The 17500-nt window shown below is 46.9% G+C and overlaps 1 protein-coding gene across 1 annotated transcript in view; it reads right to left on the bottom strand.

The window, feature by feature from the left end:
- Positions 1-351: 351 nt before the first annotated feature.
- Positions 352-17500, bottom strand: part of ece2a (endothelin converting enzyme 2a) — a 75286-nt gene continuing 58137 nt past the window's right edge. The window contains 3 exon segments of the mRNA XM_079750287.1: positions 352-1070; positions 1072-1233; positions 1235-1258. Of these exon segments, the coding sequence (XP_079606413.1) occupies positions 966-1070; positions 1072-1233; positions 1235-1258 (291 nt within the window). The 3' untranslated portion in view covers positions 352-965.

Genomic DNA, 17500 nt, shown 5'->3' with positions numbered 1-17500 from the left:
CCTGATGGCTGGCTCCCAGCCAAGCGCTCGGGCTGTTTGTTAATTCTGAACTCTAGTGCTTGATCGCAGGAGTAAAATGTTTCTGTGTGTTAAACAGCACTGTCTGATCAGTCTCACACCAGACATTGAAGCAGCAGGGCGATGCAGAAAGGCCGTGGCTGCTACTAGAATACTGATAGACTGCTGCCTGATACTCTACATGCAGGCTTTAGTTCTCATTCAACACCAACCCCTTGCAATTATTAAGCAATCTCTCAACATGCAGGTTTGCATTGCGTTTTTGTCATCCCTATTTGGCAGTAAGGCAGATGCAGATTTTTGCTCAAGTTCAACTCATATAGCACCAGTAGTTTCACAAATAGAAGTTGAACACAATTCAACATAAAAATTGCACTCTTCAGTAGAGCGTGACATTAAAACTGCTATGGTTCTGTGGTCGCATAGCAGTTCACATGAAGTCCATTCATTTAAAATGCAACGCAGTGGAGGGCTTGCAACCTTGATTTGGCCAAGGGTTTGCATTTTGTCCAGCACTCTGCATCCATTGAAAGAATCCATGCTGGCTCCAGAACTCATCTAAAACACACACAGTAAACCGGAAAAAAGAAAACACTCTGTGTAGCTGTGTTGTACAAAGTAGTGATAAGTTGCGAAAAAAATTACACAACTTCAACTTTGGTATGTTTTGGGGCGTCCTTACGCCTCGAAACTAATGTATGCATCATGGGACACTTTGGATAAAAGCGTCCACCACATGGCACGTATTATACAATCACAGATTAGAAGAAGAACAGAGGGATGAAGCTAAAACAACAAGAAAATATAAAATCCTAACCAAACAAGGTTGTTTATTATAACCGTCTGTATAAAAACGTTTCCGTTAAAAGTCCACAATCCTCAGAGAGCAGAAGTCCAACACCAGCAGTCAGGCCTCTCGTGACACCATGGTCCGATCCACCCGTCCCCTACAGGGCAATGTTCCTCAGGAAGTCCTCTGTGTCGCTCTCCTGCATGAAGGTGACCTGAGGGGGCGGGGCCTCGGCCTCCTCCAATCGCCTCGTCTCCATCGCCCGCGTCCTCAGGGCTCAGCTCCTCCCCAGCCTTCATGGCGTAGAGGAAGTAGTGGAAGCCGTCCCCGTACGTGTGCTGGGCGACCGACCAGCGGTACTCGCGGCGGGCGTACAGCGGCCTCCTGAAGTGCGGCTGGGCGAAGGTGAGGGAGAGGAAGCGGCCACCGCGGCCTCAGCGCGCGGCTCACCTGCGGGGCGAGAGGCGCGGCGTCAGTGGTCGGAAACTCAAACAAGTCGTCACCCATCCCCCCCCTGCACCACCACCACCACCACCACCACCACCACCACCACCAACCCCCCCCAGAGTCAACATCGCTGCCATTGCAAACACCGCCCGCTCTGGGGGATGAAAACGTGCTCAAGACGTCTGAACAAGAAGTGCAGAGACAGCCTCTATAAATAGGATGAGTGACGAGTCGTTGGGGTTGTTCTGCTGTGAGCATGAGGACTAGTGACACTGTTTCAACTCCAATCCTTTCCTTTCTAAAGTGTCGACAAACCACATCGAACAACGTCCGTAAAATACAATAAGGTGTTACAAAATAAAAAAGAACTTAATTGTATCGTTCATTTTACTATCAAGGAATAAGACAGAAAGTGCTACATTATTTTACTATCAAGGAATAAGACAGAAAGTGCTACATTATACCCAAGTCATTTCGCTATAACTGTCATGGCTACAGAACACTCTCATCCCTGCTGGTCTGGGGCTGTTGTGGGAGAGATTCAGCTTCTTAACCTGCAGTCTCTAGCCAAGCAGGGTTCATGTAAAGATACGCCTTGACGACACTTCCACAAATTATTAAGCCTGTGTTGTATGAATAATTTCTACTTCTCCGGCTCTGTTACCATCCGAGCATGTTCAGCCTTCATGTGAGACAAACGTGTTTTTAGAAAATATTTTTAGAGATGGCAGTGTGACACGCCCACACAAACACAAATACATACACGCGCAGTGAGGCATTCTTCGGAATAAAGGTAAACGAGGGAATGGAGCCTCAAAACAAAATGGCAAAGAACGTTAAAAAATGCTAATTTGGCATTTAACAGTTTAGATTCACAGTATGTACTGACACTTTTATGGATGATGAAGTATAGCCCTGATTACATTTTGGCTTTCGATATCACACAGGCCACCACTTTAAAATTGCAATGACACTTCATGATTACATAAGGGCAAACAAACAGATACATCAAGACTTAAAATAAAAAGGATAAAATAGAAAAGAATGAATTCAGAACAACTGATGACCCAAAGCCAACCCACTTCATAGTGCCACAAGCCCCATAGAATAAAACCCAAACACGTGCACTAATGTAAATGTAATGTAGATGCAAACACCCGTAGACAGCACGTGTGTTCAGTACAGCTGGGTGCCTGGGCTGCAAGGGGTATGGGAGAACTTTATTGTACATTACTGTACTAGGTAATATACATATTAAGAAAGAAGCATCATTATCTAGCCTAAATGATTTATGAATAAAAATAAGTTTGGAAAAACAAAGGGGGTGACTGTGATATATATAAACTGTAGATGTTTATAGCACCAATATAGACAGATACTCAAAGCAGGATCTAAATAGATGTCTTAACCCAGTGGTGAGAGTCACGAGAAAGCCCCTTCGTAATAATAATAACAATCCCCCTGCACATATACCATGTTGAAGAATGGTACTTGTGTTAACTTGAAGGGTCATGAGGAAGCCTCACAAAACTGTTGAGTCTCGTGACAACGGGAACTGTGCGATGCTAATACATGACCCTGGTATGATACCACAGCCTGGCCCTCAGGCCAGGGCACAAGGGGGTACCGACCCCGGGAAGGGCCTGACAGAACTAAATCTGTGACAGATTTGTTTTGCTCAGACAGGATGATGAAGTGTCTGAAGTCTTAGATAGTATAAGTTCACTTTGCTGAAATGTGAGATCAGTCGCTTCTTGTACCAACTCCAGATTGCATGATTCGATCTCCTTCTTTAATAAACAGTTAGTAGTAATAGTAGTAATATACTTCAATCATCACACCTCTGACGAGGTGAAACACACTCGAATGAGTTTCCTGACTCCTTACAATATTCTGCCCAATAAAAACTCTAAAACTCATCTGCACGAGTGGATGAAGCGTTCAGAATGGGATTTTGATACGTGTTTATCTACAGTTGCCAGTCTAAAAGGTGTTGGTTTGAAACCCTTACTTAATCGCTTACTTTCTTTTACAATTTACTGAGTTTGTTTTCCCCATTCACCGGCATAAGATCCCCAGATCCCCTCCTGATTGGTCGAAAACAACTGGGTTCACCCCAGATTAGAGCTCATCTGGCATGAGACTCTAGACATGAATCTCCAGTCGGATCTGTGGGACTAAAGCACGGTTGACCCCCCCCCCCCCCCCCCCCCCCAACCCACCGTGGGGACCTCTCCCCGCTCTCCGTGGCGTCGCTGGGTGCTCGGGCCCCAGGGCAGCATGGGCAGCCAGGGCCGGCGATCACGTGTTGTTGTGTCATCTAAGGAGAACACAGTAAACACCCTCGCGGTGCGGCGGAGCGGAACTGCTCCCGCTACGACGCCCTCTACAGCCCGTCTTCAGCTGGGGGAGGGGAGAGGGGGAGGGGAGAGACAGGGGAGACAGGGCAGAGGAGAGAGAGGAGAGCAGAGAGGTGAGAGCGAAGGGGGGGGGGGGAGAGTAGAGGGGGGAGAGAGGGGAGTAAGGAGAGAGGGGAGAGGAAAGTGAGGAGAGAGGAGAGAGGGGAGAGAGGGCGAGAGGGGAGGTGAGAGAGGGGAGAGAAGATGAGAGAGAGGGGAGAGAGGGAAGAGAGGGGAGAGAGGAAAGGGAGAGGGGGAGAGAAGGGAGAGGGGAGAGAGAAGAGAGAGGAAAGGGAGAGGGGTGAGAGAGGAAAGGGGAGAGGGGGAGAGAAGGGAGAGAGAAGAGAGAAGAAAGGGAGAGGGGAGAGAGAGGAAAGGGAGAGGGGGTGAGAAGGGAGAGGGGAGAGAGAAGAGAGAGGAAAGGGAGAGGGGTGAGAGAGGAAAGGGGAGAGGGGGAGAGAAGGGAGAGGGGAGAGAGAAGAGAGAAGAAAGGGAGAGGGGAGAGAGAGGAAAGGGAGAGGGGGAGAGAAGGGAGAGGGGAGAGAGAAGAGAGAAGAAAGGGAGAGGGGAGAGAGAGGAAAGGGAGAGGGGGAGAGAAGGGAGAGGGGAGAGAGAAGAGAGAGGAAAGGGAGAGGGGAGAGAGAGGAAAGGGAGAGGGGGAGAGAAGGGAGAGGGGAAAGAGAAGAGAGAGGAAAGGGAGAGGGGAGAGAGAAGAGAGAAGAAAGGGAGAGGGGAGAGAGAGGAAAGGGAGAGGGGGAGAGAAGGGAGAGGGGAAAGAGAAGAGAGAGGAAAGGGAGAGGGGAGAGAGAGGAAAGGGGAGAGAAGGGAGAGAGGAGAGAGGACAGAGAGGAAAGAGAGGGGAGGGAGAGGAGAGGGGAGACAGAGGAGAGGAGAGAGAGGATCAAGAGGAGATGGAGGCAGCACGTGTTCCCCTACGCTCGCACACATGATGTCTCTCCACCAGATAGCGGCGCCGCTATAAATTATTTACCCCCGACCTCCTCACTATGACAGGAGGAGAGGGGATGTGGAGGAGGTGGTGTCACAAAACATATGTATGCATGAATGTATGTATATGTATATATGTGGACGTGTTGTAGTGTGCGTGTAGTGTGTTGTGTGTGTGTCTGTGCGTATGTAAGGGGTTTAGTATTCCCACCATGTTCACCCCGTCATGGAATATGACGTCCCGACATCTTACCACAGACTTTGAATGTGGCTTTGGTCGTCAAACTTTGATTGACATCTTGATCGCAGACTGACACATTAGTCGGCATGTGTCTGGAAATAAAGCTTGATTTGTTGATGAGGCTGACACCATAGAACACAAACACACAAACACACAGACACAGACAAACAGCCCTCTCCTACACCGTGTCTTCACAGAACACAGAAGTGACCCAGATTCCTCCCTCACAATACCCCCACACGATCCACACCAACACAACACAACATATAGCCATTGTGTAGGCTGTGCACTGTACCCCCCCGACCCACACACACACACACACACACACTGATACACAACATATAGCCATTGTGTAGGAGGTGCCCTCACACACACACACACACACACACATTTATAAGTCATGAAATGTGAGATGAGAAAAATCAACATAATATTGACATGCACCCAGACACACATATTTAAGGGAAAAGCATAAATGGGCACAGAGTTGACCCGCCCACAGACACACACACGCACACGCACACACACACACACACACACACACACACACAGATACATGTAGGCTCAGACTTCCATCCCTAAGCAACGCGTTGAGAGGATCTGGAGCTTGTCCTTCTCCGCTCTGTGAAGGCATGCTGGGGGTTCCTGAGAGAGCGGAGTCAGGTTTAACCCCGCCTGCCCTGGGGCATCTGACACCGGGCATGCGGCGGGGCTTTTCCTAAAAGACAGCACACACGCGCCTTCACACAGACACTTAAGCACACACACATGCATGCACATGCATTTGTGCAGACATACAGACACACACACACACACACACACACACACACACACACACACACAGACATACACACCCATACATTCAGCCCGCACACACCTGCCTAACACACACACTCACACTCTCTCTCACTCTCTCTCTCTCTCACACACACACACACACATCTAGGTGACACCGGCGAGCATCATGGCCGAGGCTGAATTATTGATGCGGTGACAGAAGCCGGCATTCCAGCGACCTGACCGGTGTTTACCGAACCCCCCCCCCCCCCCCACCCCTCCCCCTCGCACAGCCACCTCACAAGTGCCCCCCCCCCCCCCCCAACCCCAACCCCAACCGGCTCGCACCAGCAGACGCTTGCAGAAAAACAGTAGTGTCACAAGATGTCCTTAGATTTGCTGTATAATGAAGCACACAGTGTACAGTACAATGACTTCAGGAGAGACTATAGGGAGAGACTGTAGGGAGAGACTGTAGGGGAGAGACTGTAGGGGAGAGACTGTAGGGGAGAGACTGTAGGGAGATACTGTAGGGGAGAGACTGTAGGGGAGAGACTGTAGGAGATAGACTGTAGGTGAGAGACTGTAGGGGAGAGACTGTAAAGGAGAGACTGTAGGTGAGAGACTGTAGGGGAGAAACTGTAGAGGAGAGACTGTAGGGGAGAGACTGTAGGGAGAGACTGTAGGGAGAGACTGTAGGGGAGAGACTGTAGGGGAGAGACTGTAGGAGATATGTAGGTGAGAGACTGTAGGGGAGAGACTGTAGAGGAGAGACTGTAGGGGAGAGACTGTAGGGAGAGACTATAGAGGAAAGACTGTAGGAGAGAGACTGTAGGTGAGAGACTGTAGGGGAGAGACTGTAGAGGAGAGACTGTAGGGGAGAGACTGTAGGGGAGAGACTGTAGAGGAGAGACTATAGAGAAGAGCCTGTAGAGGAGAGACTGTAGGGGAGAGACTGTATGAGAGAGACTGTAGAGGAGAGACTGTAGGGAAAGACTATAGAGGAGAGACTGTAGGAGAGAGACTGTAGGTGAGAGACTGTAGGGGAGAGACTGTAGAGGAGAGACTGTAGGGGAGAGACTGTAGGGGAGAGACTGTAGAGGAGAGACTATAGAGAAGAGCCTGTAGAGGAGAGACTGTAGGGGAGAGACTGTAGGAGAGAGACTGTAGAGGAGAGACTGTAGGGAAAGACTATAGAGGAGAGACTGTAGGAGAGAAACTGTAGGTGAGAGACTGTAGGGGAGAGATTGTAGAGGAGAGACTGTAGGGGAGAGACTGTAGAGGAGAGACTGTAGGGGAGAGACTGTAGGGGAGAGACTGTAGGGGAGGTCCACTCCGATGGGGAGGCTAACGTTCTCCTGGATCCCAGCGCGGGGAACCTTCAGCTCAGCCATGATGAGGCTGAGGACCCACTGTGAGGGTTGGCATGGGGCCCATGTCCTTGTGTGTGTTCAGCGTGAACAGCGTCAGGCCATTAGAGCAGACTCGGGCCTGCTCTCCAGGGACTCTGTGTGGGTCACTGAGCTGTTGTTGTTGTTGTTGTTGTTGCATTGTCAATGGGTGATTCTTACTCAAGGCTTCTTAGTACTTTCTGTAGTTTCGATTCACAATCTGTAATCAAAATATTCAACGGCCGACTGTATAGTCTTTTGTTCGTGAAATTCTGAGGGAAAAGCTATTAAACTGAGCGGCGAACGATTTCATCTCTGCTCAAAACCTTCCATTTAAACTAAACGAAGTGTGTTCTTCCTGTGATGAGTGTATCAATAGAGATGAACTAGAGAATAAACCTTTCACTTCACATTGCATCTGTCACTGTCTCTGTGTATCCGGGCCTTTTATTAATAATATTAAGACATGAGCAGGGGATTTGGATCCCAGGAGGGATGATATTGCACTCTTTATAAATCCTCTCACTCCCGGGCGAGTGCCCTCAAGTTCCTCTTTCTTATTTAGCCCGCCTGTCCTGAACACATCTCCCCACCCCCTGCCGTTTTTCTATCTGCCATCTCTACCATCTACCTCTAACACACACACACAAACACACACACACACACACACACAAACACACACACACACAGATACAGACGCACAGTCTGGCATTTAGGGGGTTTGACTGATGCTAGGTCCCTTGAGGACTGGTTGTGGTCACAGCTACATATACATTGTGTGTGTGTGTCTACGTGTGCGTGCGTGCGTGCGTGCGTGGTGCCTGTGAGAGACAGATGAGGTAATGCTGGGTCAGATGGTGAGCAGGGTACAGTAGGCCGGTGACCCCAGCAGTGGAGCAGCAGCGCAGTAAGGAGGTCAATTATTCAGCGCTAAAGCTACAGAACAAACGCAGACGGCCTCGCTGGCCTCCGATAGCCATGCGACCACCGCTCGGGTTTCAGTTCGCAAGATGAAATGTGGTTTGTTGGGGCGTCGGACAGCGCTGAGTGATGGAACAGTTAGTTCCATCACCATTACCTGGGGGAATACTACCTTGTTTAAAACATTATGGATGAGTACAGTCCCTTCGAGGGACAATTGGGGAAAAAAAACACAACAACCGAAATGTCATGCTACCTCCAGTTAATCTGATGAACAGCACACAACGATGATAATGCCATGAATTAATACCACTATAAATTCACCTAAATTATGGACAGTTTATTGTACAAGAATTCAGTGCAACAGCTGGATAACGACTAGCACAAAATGGATGATAACACCATAAGGAAGATCCACTGCCATCCCAAATGGACTGGTGTCCCACAGACATCAGCAGGGTTTCATTTTGGGTCAATTTTTTGTTGTTTGTATGTTTGAAATAAGTTGCATATCTCTCTTGGTTAATACCAACTTGAATACAAGTTGTGCGCTCTCACATTGTATTATAATAGCAGGACTATTAAGGGGTTGGAGGGTGTGCGTGTGTGTCTGTTGGCTAGCATTGTGGGCTGGTGAGAAGGTTGAGCACTGGGCAGAAAACAACAGCTTGTATCTCTGGACAGCAGACGTGTGATGTTGACAGCCCACTGTCCTCCTCCACATTGAAACACACACACACACACACACAAACGCAATATCTATTCACACACACAGCACCTAATCACACTGAGCAAACACACACACACACACAACAAAGGGCAGGTCAATAGACTGTAGGAGCGACAAGGACAATGACAACAACAGAGAGAGAGAGAGAGAGAGAGAGAGAGAGAGAGAGAGAGAGAGAGAGAGAGAGAGAGAGAGAGAAAGAGAGAGAGAGAGAGAGAGAGAGAGAGAGGGACAGAGAGTGGGGTGACGATGTTTGGCATGTGTTTTTATTTGGGTCATATCTTCCTCCCATTTCATACCTTCATACCCTCATCCTCCTCCACTCATTTCCCTGCCTGCCGCCACTGCTGGTTGTTATTATCCACCAGCCCAGCTGCCCTCAAAGCACCATACACCTTCCCCGCAGATTAGAGTCTCACAGAGGAAAACACAGGGCGAAACCAAATGAAACAGACCCCTGTGTGCATTTCAAATCAGCCCTTTCTCCTGCTCTCCCTATTCACCCCATCCCGTAGCCTGCATCCAGCCGTGTGTGTGGCAGGAATGAGGTTCTAATGTGAGTGCGTGCCTGTGTGCGTGCGTGCCTGTGTGTTTTACAGTGTGTTTGTGTGGTTGTGTGTGTGCTGGGGAGAAGGACATCGAGGGAAACAAGGTTCTCAGAGAGAGCTGGAAGCTTAAAAATAACAGCCTCGTAAATGACAAATCAAACCCATCTCCTCTTCACGCCAAGAGACGAGTAACAAGTCTGCTTTGTTATTCCTCCCTCTCTCTATCTCTCTCTTCTCCCTTATATCCTTTATTTAACTCTTTCTCTTTCCCTTAACTATCCTCATTATATCTCTCTCAATTATATATCCTCATTCTGTCTCTCTTTCTCCCTCTCTCTCTCACTTATAGATCCTCATTCTATCGCTCTCTCTCACTTATATATCCTAATTGTATTACTCTCTCTCTTATATATCCTCATTCTCTCTCTCACTTATATATCCTCATTCTCTCTCACTTATATATCCTCATTCTCTCTCCCTCTCTTATTTATATATCCTCATTCTCTTGTTCTCTATCTCTTATATTTTCTCATTCTCTCTCCATCTCTCTCCTTAATTGTCTCTCGCCAAGCTCCTGGCTCGAAAAGCAAAACAAAACAAAAAAAATTCTTTAAGCTACCATCTGCCCTGCTAAGACCGTAACTTCATCGTGTGCGCGTTTTTTTTTCTTGTGCACACATTTATATAAATGTGGCGAAGCGTATGGGCTGTGGTAACACAAGCCATGCTCGAAGCAGAGTGCCAGCATTCTGAACTTCATGCAGTCACCTAGGGACCAACACACACGCACACACACACACACGTCGAAAATAGATGCATTTCTTTTCCATGCCACCCTTAATCTGCGTCCACGGAGTAAACTCACACACACTTTTGGCCATGCATTCAGAACGTTGTCAACATGCATCAACACTGCGGATGGAAGATTTATTCATCTGGCTTCCTGCAGCTTTCTTCTGACCCAGGGGTTCACGAGGTAACACAACAAGCACTGATGAACGATGCCGGAGGAGGGGGGGGGAACGGGAGAGGGGAAAGCAGCGGCGGAGAAGAGGATCTGCTTTTTCTCCCCATCCTCCTTCCCAGCTGACTCCACACACTACACACCCACCACCCATCATAATCAGCAAGCCCCCCACCCACCCAGTCTCTGTGCTCCCTGCCCACCCACGGCATAACTAAATTATACATCAGAGACCTCTTCTCTTATCCCCTCCATCCCTGCTCATCTCTCACTCATGATCCCCACTTCCTGAGGGAGAAATAAATAGACGTGCATGTTTGGCGTGTGAGAGGTAAAATATGTGCTTTGCCTCTGTGTGTGTGTGTGTCTGTGTGTGTGTGTGTGTGTGTGTGTGTCTGTGTGTGTGTGTGTGTGTGCGCACATACAGGCGCTGTGTATATTTACGCCGTTTCAAAATCAATATGAGTTTGCATGAGTGGACACACCGATGAGCCGGTGTGCCCACCGTTGTTTTGATGCACGCACGCTCAATAGGTTTTGACAGCTCAAAAAACAATATTGTTTTTTCTTTTTCAAAATCCCTTGATAATCACACAGTCACCCCCCTCCCTACACACACACATACACACACACACTGTCGATCTGTCTTGGCTTGGTGCCCCCGGTTGTGTGGGCATGCTAGCACATGAGCTGTCAACGTTATGCTGGCAACTCTGGCTGACAACCAGCATCCAGTGTGCCTTTAAACTAGCTGCCTTGCACGTCCGCTCACATACAACAGAGACAAAAGTTGATCAGCGGTCAAATTGGTCTAGTTAGGTCGAGAAACAAGTACAAAAAATGAAAACACTATAAATAAGCTATCTATGGCAGATTTCTCTCGATAAGCACGTCCAAAATAACAGCACATTTCACCCAAATGTAGCCACAGAATACAGCTTTTTAGTTTGCAAACATTGTACTTACTTGTGCGGTGCCCGTTCAAAACATGCCCCGGGCCGATTGCAGCTCTCTGTTGAACCCCTCATCCAACCAACGTCACACTCGGCCCTGCCCTTCCCTGGTTCATCAGCAGCACAACAGCTGAGGAACGGTCCATCTGATGGCATTTCGATGTCTCCGAATGGACAGTTGTCAAGAAAATTGAAGTTGATAGATTGATAGATCATTGGAACTAACAACAAGCTGTTTGGGACCAGGCTATTTCCGGGGGCTATTTCCCTGAAAAAAGCGTTCATTCAGAAAGTTACATAGCTTGTAACTTTGTAAGCATGTGTGAAATGTTAAGCAAAACAAAATGGAAAGGTACAAGAATTTTCTTTCTTCATCAGCTTTTGAATGTACTGCAAGCTGTACCCAGAATGCAGCTTGGGCGTGTAACAGTTAATCAGGGTCCCCTCTCAATACGCTACACAGTGTGTACTGCTGGGAGTAGTAACGCACTACTATTTCTCTTTCTCTCAAGAGCTTGCACTGGACACTGCACTTCCTTGGGTCCTCAGCAAAGCAGTTGAATTGATGTTGTCGAAGGACCAACATACAGAGGCTTCTCTTATTATAGTTGGGTGAATATCTTAACATTAATACGTGAAATGGAGCATTGAGTCCCATCTAGACATGTTGATAAATGTTAAAGTTACAGTTACTTATAAATATAGGCAAAATGTAATCCTTTCCTTCAGACCAAATAAAATGATTGAACAGGCTAATTACAGGGCCAAAGACACTGTATTATTTTGTTTATTGATTGCTGTTGGGATCTAAGGAGTATTTCAATAAATATGACAAAACTAGCTTCTAAATACATTGCCTACCTACCCTATGTTTGAATTGATGAAGAATAATTTAACCTTTTGTCTGGCTATTGTTCCCTTGCAAATATGAGCTGAATTCTAGAAGAGAAGAAAATCAAAAATTCATAGCACCTTATGAAAGAGAAGTGATGCATTTCATTGTGCTAGTTACTGGCTAGGGCAGAAGTTAAAAAAACAACTAAAAATGCTTAAAAATGTCGGTTAATTCTCTCCATCATGACTCCAAAGCAGGTCAGTGGTGACAGATTGAGATTCATTGTCATCCATGTCGAATGGAAGCCGTTAGTAATGATGTATTGTAGCAGAGCTCAGAGTCTTCAGGGTATTTCGCTACTAAATAGGGGGCCGTGCTGTGAGATACGCTTGTTTTGGCGCCTGTGTTTGGGTGGAGGCACGTTCTTCTTGTGAGCATTTTTCCATGTCCAAGCGATTAGCATCTTTGTATTCAGAAACCACTTTCTCCCCTCACGGCAATCAGCGCACACAGCGAGCTAAAATTACGCTGCCTTTATCCCCCTCTGCATCAAAAATAACTTATTCCTGCCTATATAGCTACCACGCTACCTTTATCTCTCTCTCTTCTGCACCCCATCTCTCTCCCTCTCCCTCTCTCTCTCCCTCTCTCTCTCTGGCCTAACCCTGGCTGCCCCGTCTCTCGGGTGTTGGATGAAAGAGACGTTCGTTTTAATCACTGAACTACTTTTTAAAACTGCCAGCTAAAATAAATAGAAAGACACTCCGGACATTCACAGCATCCACCTTCTCTTCATCTCTGCATCTCTCCAAGGATGTCTCTTCCCTGACTGCGTTGTGAAGCTTTCGGTCAGTTTGTGTGCATTCATTGTGTCTGCAACAGTTTGATGTTGTGTAGAGAAAAATGATTTCATTGGTAACTGCTCAACATCATAACATGGATCTATGTAGATGTTTGATAATAAATCAAACATTTATAATTCAAATCCTGAATTAATATTGAATCTTTATAGATAAAACCTATAACTCAAAAGATGAAACCTAAAACTCCATGATAGCATTACTTTATGTTATCATCGTTAGTACTATTGTCAGTATTTTTGCGGTTATTGTCATTATTAATCATCACGTACTATCAGTGGCCGCTAACATATGAGAATACGGCAGAGTCATACAGGAGTCAGCAGTGACCTGGGCTCCCTCAGAGTGGACCGAGAAGCCCCAGTAACCTGGTCTGCTTTAGAGTAGATCCGGAGGCCACTGTGTACTCCCAGCAGAACAAGCCAAGGGGAAACTGGAGCACAAATGGAGGTCTAATACAGTGCCCGTCTTGGCTCTGCAGCAGGTAGGGCAGTGGGGCCTCCCTCCCCACTCCACTCCCTGCTTCATGAACTCTTAATTTCGTCTCCTTTCCATCTTCTGCCAACATCTGTGTATGTGTGTGAGTGTGAGTGTGAGTGTGTGTGTATGTGGGGGGAAGTCCTCATTTTAAAACTCCAGGACACCACTTACACTTATGTAACCCCTTATGCATGTGCGGCGCTAGTCAGCAGTGGCTACCTTATTTAACCCCATTGTGGTGCACAAGTCCCACTCAGCCACACTGCGCACTTTACCACCCTCCACCCCAGCCTCAAAGTAATACCCTCAGCTAAGGTAATTGGCCGTTAGTTTAATTTACCCTGATCAATGAACCTCGATCGATGAGGAGATTCACAGCAGGGATCAATACACTGAAACATTTCATTTGTTTGTTAAAGGGTGATTTATGGGTGTTGGGACCCTCAGACCGGTGGTTCCCCCCGTCCCTCCTGCACTAGGGAGCCAAGGACGTTGGCAACAGCTGGAGTGAAGCAGAGAGAGAGGGGGGGGGGGAGAAAGAGAGGGAGGTAAACTGGGCCAGTGTGTCTGTCTGCCTGCTTAGGGGGTTCTCCCCAAGGGGGTTGGGGGGGGAGTAGCAAGCAAGCACACTTTTAGCGTGCAGACAGATTCAGAGCAGCAGACCAGCGGTGGGAGGGGACATCCCTGACAAAATGAACGACCAAAACAAAGCAAAGTTTCAAAGTGTTTCCATGACGATCAATGGTCGCACTGAGTTGTAATGAGGGAAAGCCCTGTTTCATTACAGGAAGACCTTCGTATTGGTATACGCAGGTATGCTTTGGTCTCTGCGTTTTCTTGGTTTTAATAAAAGTAAAAATAAGGGCCAACATCAACAGTATGACCAAAGTCTCTTCAGTATTAGTGTTTGTGAAGACATCTTATTTATATCTTCTGGCAGATAGTGATGGACAGAACTGCCTTCGCTTTCCAAACGCCCAGCAGTGCGGGGGCTTCACGGGCATGAAAGGCCACTCCTGGAGGCCTATAGCCCCTGGAGACCCTGTGACCACTCATATTACATAACTCTGAATAAGCTGAGCACACAGCCAATGGGAGTTTTGCTTATAGAAACATGCCCTAAGGGCAGGAAATATAATGATTTTTTCAAATCATGTGACCCATGTAAGCAGAATGGCAGAAACAAGTTTGATAGTGCTTATCGTGCTCCTGTCTGAAATATAACAGTGTTCAGTTGCAACAGCAGGCCAGCTTACTGACAAGCTAGTAATAAACACACAGGGTACTATAGAGTGGCCTAGCTAGCTAGTATAGTTGTCATGGCAAGTGTGCTGGCTATGATCACTCTTGAAACCCTTTTCAAGCCCTTTTTGAGACCATAAGGATATTGCATTTTAATGTCAAAACATTGCTGCTTACTTAAGGGAAATATCTCTGCATCACAATACATAGATTTCTTCGTAATAACATCAAAACTGCTATTTTCTTCACATTGTGTTGATAATTGTAGTTCATTAAAAAATAAATGTAACCAATAATCTTACACATTCCGTTTAAATCTCCTAACTCATAATGATTTTGAGGGTAATATTGTCTTTCATGTTCCCAGTAGAGTCTCTCGTGGTCTGATGGCAGGAGCCACCTTATTCCTACATTGTCTGAGGTCTGTTTAGTCCCCCCTGTCTCTGGGCTGAAGACAGCTCAGCCATACTTGTCAATGGTGTGCAGTTGTGTGAAATACAACTGCACACCGTCATGTTATCAATAGCAACCTGTAGTCACGTACAGCTGTAACTGTGTCTAGTTCATGAAGTGGAAACACAGCTCTGGACTCTCTTGGCCTCAGGCTTAACTACAGTTATTGTTTGTGTGCAGTTGAGTCACTCCTGGTTATAGCCATAAAGTAACTTAAGTCATTCTTGTCTGATCTTGAGGCTTAAGTACCCTAATTATTTATCCACGGGCCGTTTAGTGTCTCCTGGTCTAAGGGCTTCAGTAACTTGGCTCATACATATTCTGAGGGCAGTATAGCCTCTCCTGGTCTCAGGGCTAAAGTTCCGTAAGTTACACTTTATCTGAGGGCAGTTTAGTCTCTCCTGGTCCGAGGGCTGTAGCCACCTAAGTTGTATTTCATCTGAGGGCGGTTAAAGATCTCCTGTTCTCAGGGTTGGAGACACCTAACTCATATTTGTTTGAAAGCAGATGGGCTTACTTTGTTTAGGGCCGTTTAGTATCTCCTTGTCTCAGGACTCATAAAGCTAGCTGTTAGCTTGCATACATGCAATGGCCACCTAACTAGCTAGCTAGTTTGTTAGAAAGTAACTAATGTTGTTCTCAGTAGCTGGTTATCTCGCTGGTCAACTGCAAATCAATTCCACAAGAAAATACTGGTAAATTAGGAATTAGGAAAATGTAATTATTTAGTCCGTAAGCTGTTTCCAAGGAAAAATACATTTCAAAGTGTAACTTTTATTTTGAAGTGTCAATTTAACATCTAAATTAAATCATCTCTTTTGCTGTCCACTCTTCTGCAGAGCTGTTCAAATCCACATAAATTACCACATTCAAATTGTCAATTTGACCCATAAATTGCCACTATGCTTGGATTTGTGGCGCTAGTGGACCAATCATGATAGTTCCTGGCTTCAGGGCAAGTTTCAATAGCAGATCACACAGGGCTGTTGTCGGTCCTTTACCCTCATCTTTGCCAATTGTTTATTCCATAAAAATATAAATAAAAGAATAAAAAATCCATGTCTGAGAAACAACCATGAATCTTCACCAACCCTTCACCAACTCATCAGGCTGAGATAATCGGTTGCCCCTTCACAAACACGAGCGTCAAGTTGAGAAAAGTCGTCGTCAGTTCAATACCTTTGTAGCATAAAGAACATGAGACTAGGGTTTTTTTTACATTTTCTGTTGCGGCGGGACTCCTGTTTATGCAGAGCTATATGAACCTTTGGACAGAAAAGTAGCAGAGTAAAAAATATACAGCAGTGGAGCATGCTGAACCGAAGACTGCAGATGTAGGAGAGCTTGTTGCCATGACAACCTGAAGAAAAGAAATAGATACTTACAAAGTATAAAATAACTTCACCAACTATTTCAGTCAGGGAGTCAGGTTGGCCGGCCCTCTACACACGCCCTGATATCGACGGTAAGAAACAACACAGGTTCTTTCAAACTCCAATCAGACAAACAACTTTTCATTCCCTCAGCCACATTATTTAAAGGGGACACATTATGAAAACAACACTTTTCCTGGGATTTGGGGTGTTGTTTGGGGTCTCTGGTGCTCCCACGTGAATACAAACTTTGAAAAAAGTCTGTACATGATTTTTTGAGTGAGATATGCATTTCTGAAAGTACCCCGCCTACAGTTACCAAACGAGCGAGTCAGTTTCGGCGCCCCCTCCTACGTAGGAAGGGGGCACAGTTGAATATTACCTCCCACTTCCCCACTCCCCTCCAATCAGAGCATAGCTACTATTTTGTGGACCAGCGGACGAGCAGCTCCGGTGGAGGGAACTCTGCGCTAGCCCTGCAGCTAAGCTCCGGGACTACAATCCCTTTCTCTGCCGGGCCACCGGCGAAGCTTTGGCGGCAGTCCGGCAGCTCCGGCGGTGTACTCCGGGAGCTGAACTGCGGCCGCAGCTTTCCGGCTGCTCCGGCGGTGTACTCCGGGAGCTGAACTGCGGTCGAAGCCGGCAGGTCCGGTAGGGGTAGGTCTCGGCGGAAGTCCGGCAGCTCCGGCGCGGGAAGCTCGGTGGCAAGTCCGCCAGCTCAGCTCCTAGAGTACAATCCCTTTCTCCTCAATGTTGCGGAGGGGAATAGCGGTAGGCGAGATTTTTCCAGCAAACAGCTTCAAAAACATGTTTTCAGGAACCTCAAATACTATGATTACTTGTTGGGAAAACACCATAATATGCCTCCTTTAACGCACAGTTTCCTCCTGTTAACATTTATTCCCCATTTGTTTTCGTCGGTCCATCATCTGAGGGGAGTGCTTCTCCAGACAGAGACTCGTGACCCATAACGTCATGCAATGACATCTCAGGTCGGATTGCGTGCGTTGACGTTATTCCATTGAACGTGTGTGTGTGTGTGTGTGTGTGTGGCGCCTCCCGCTATTAGTTTAACCTGAAAAAGTCAAGCCTTTCCAAGGAGCGCTCTACTTCTTTTCTACTCGGTACCC

The sequence above is a fragment of the Pollachius pollachius genome (genome assembly GCF_949987615.1).
Source record: "Pollachius pollachius genome assembly, chromosome: 14".
NCBI classification, from domain to species: domain Eukaryota; kingdom Metazoa; phylum Chordata; class Actinopteri; order Gadiformes; family Gadidae; genus Pollachius; species Pollachius pollachius.
This window is presented reverse-complemented; position numbering and strand designations above follow the sequence as displayed.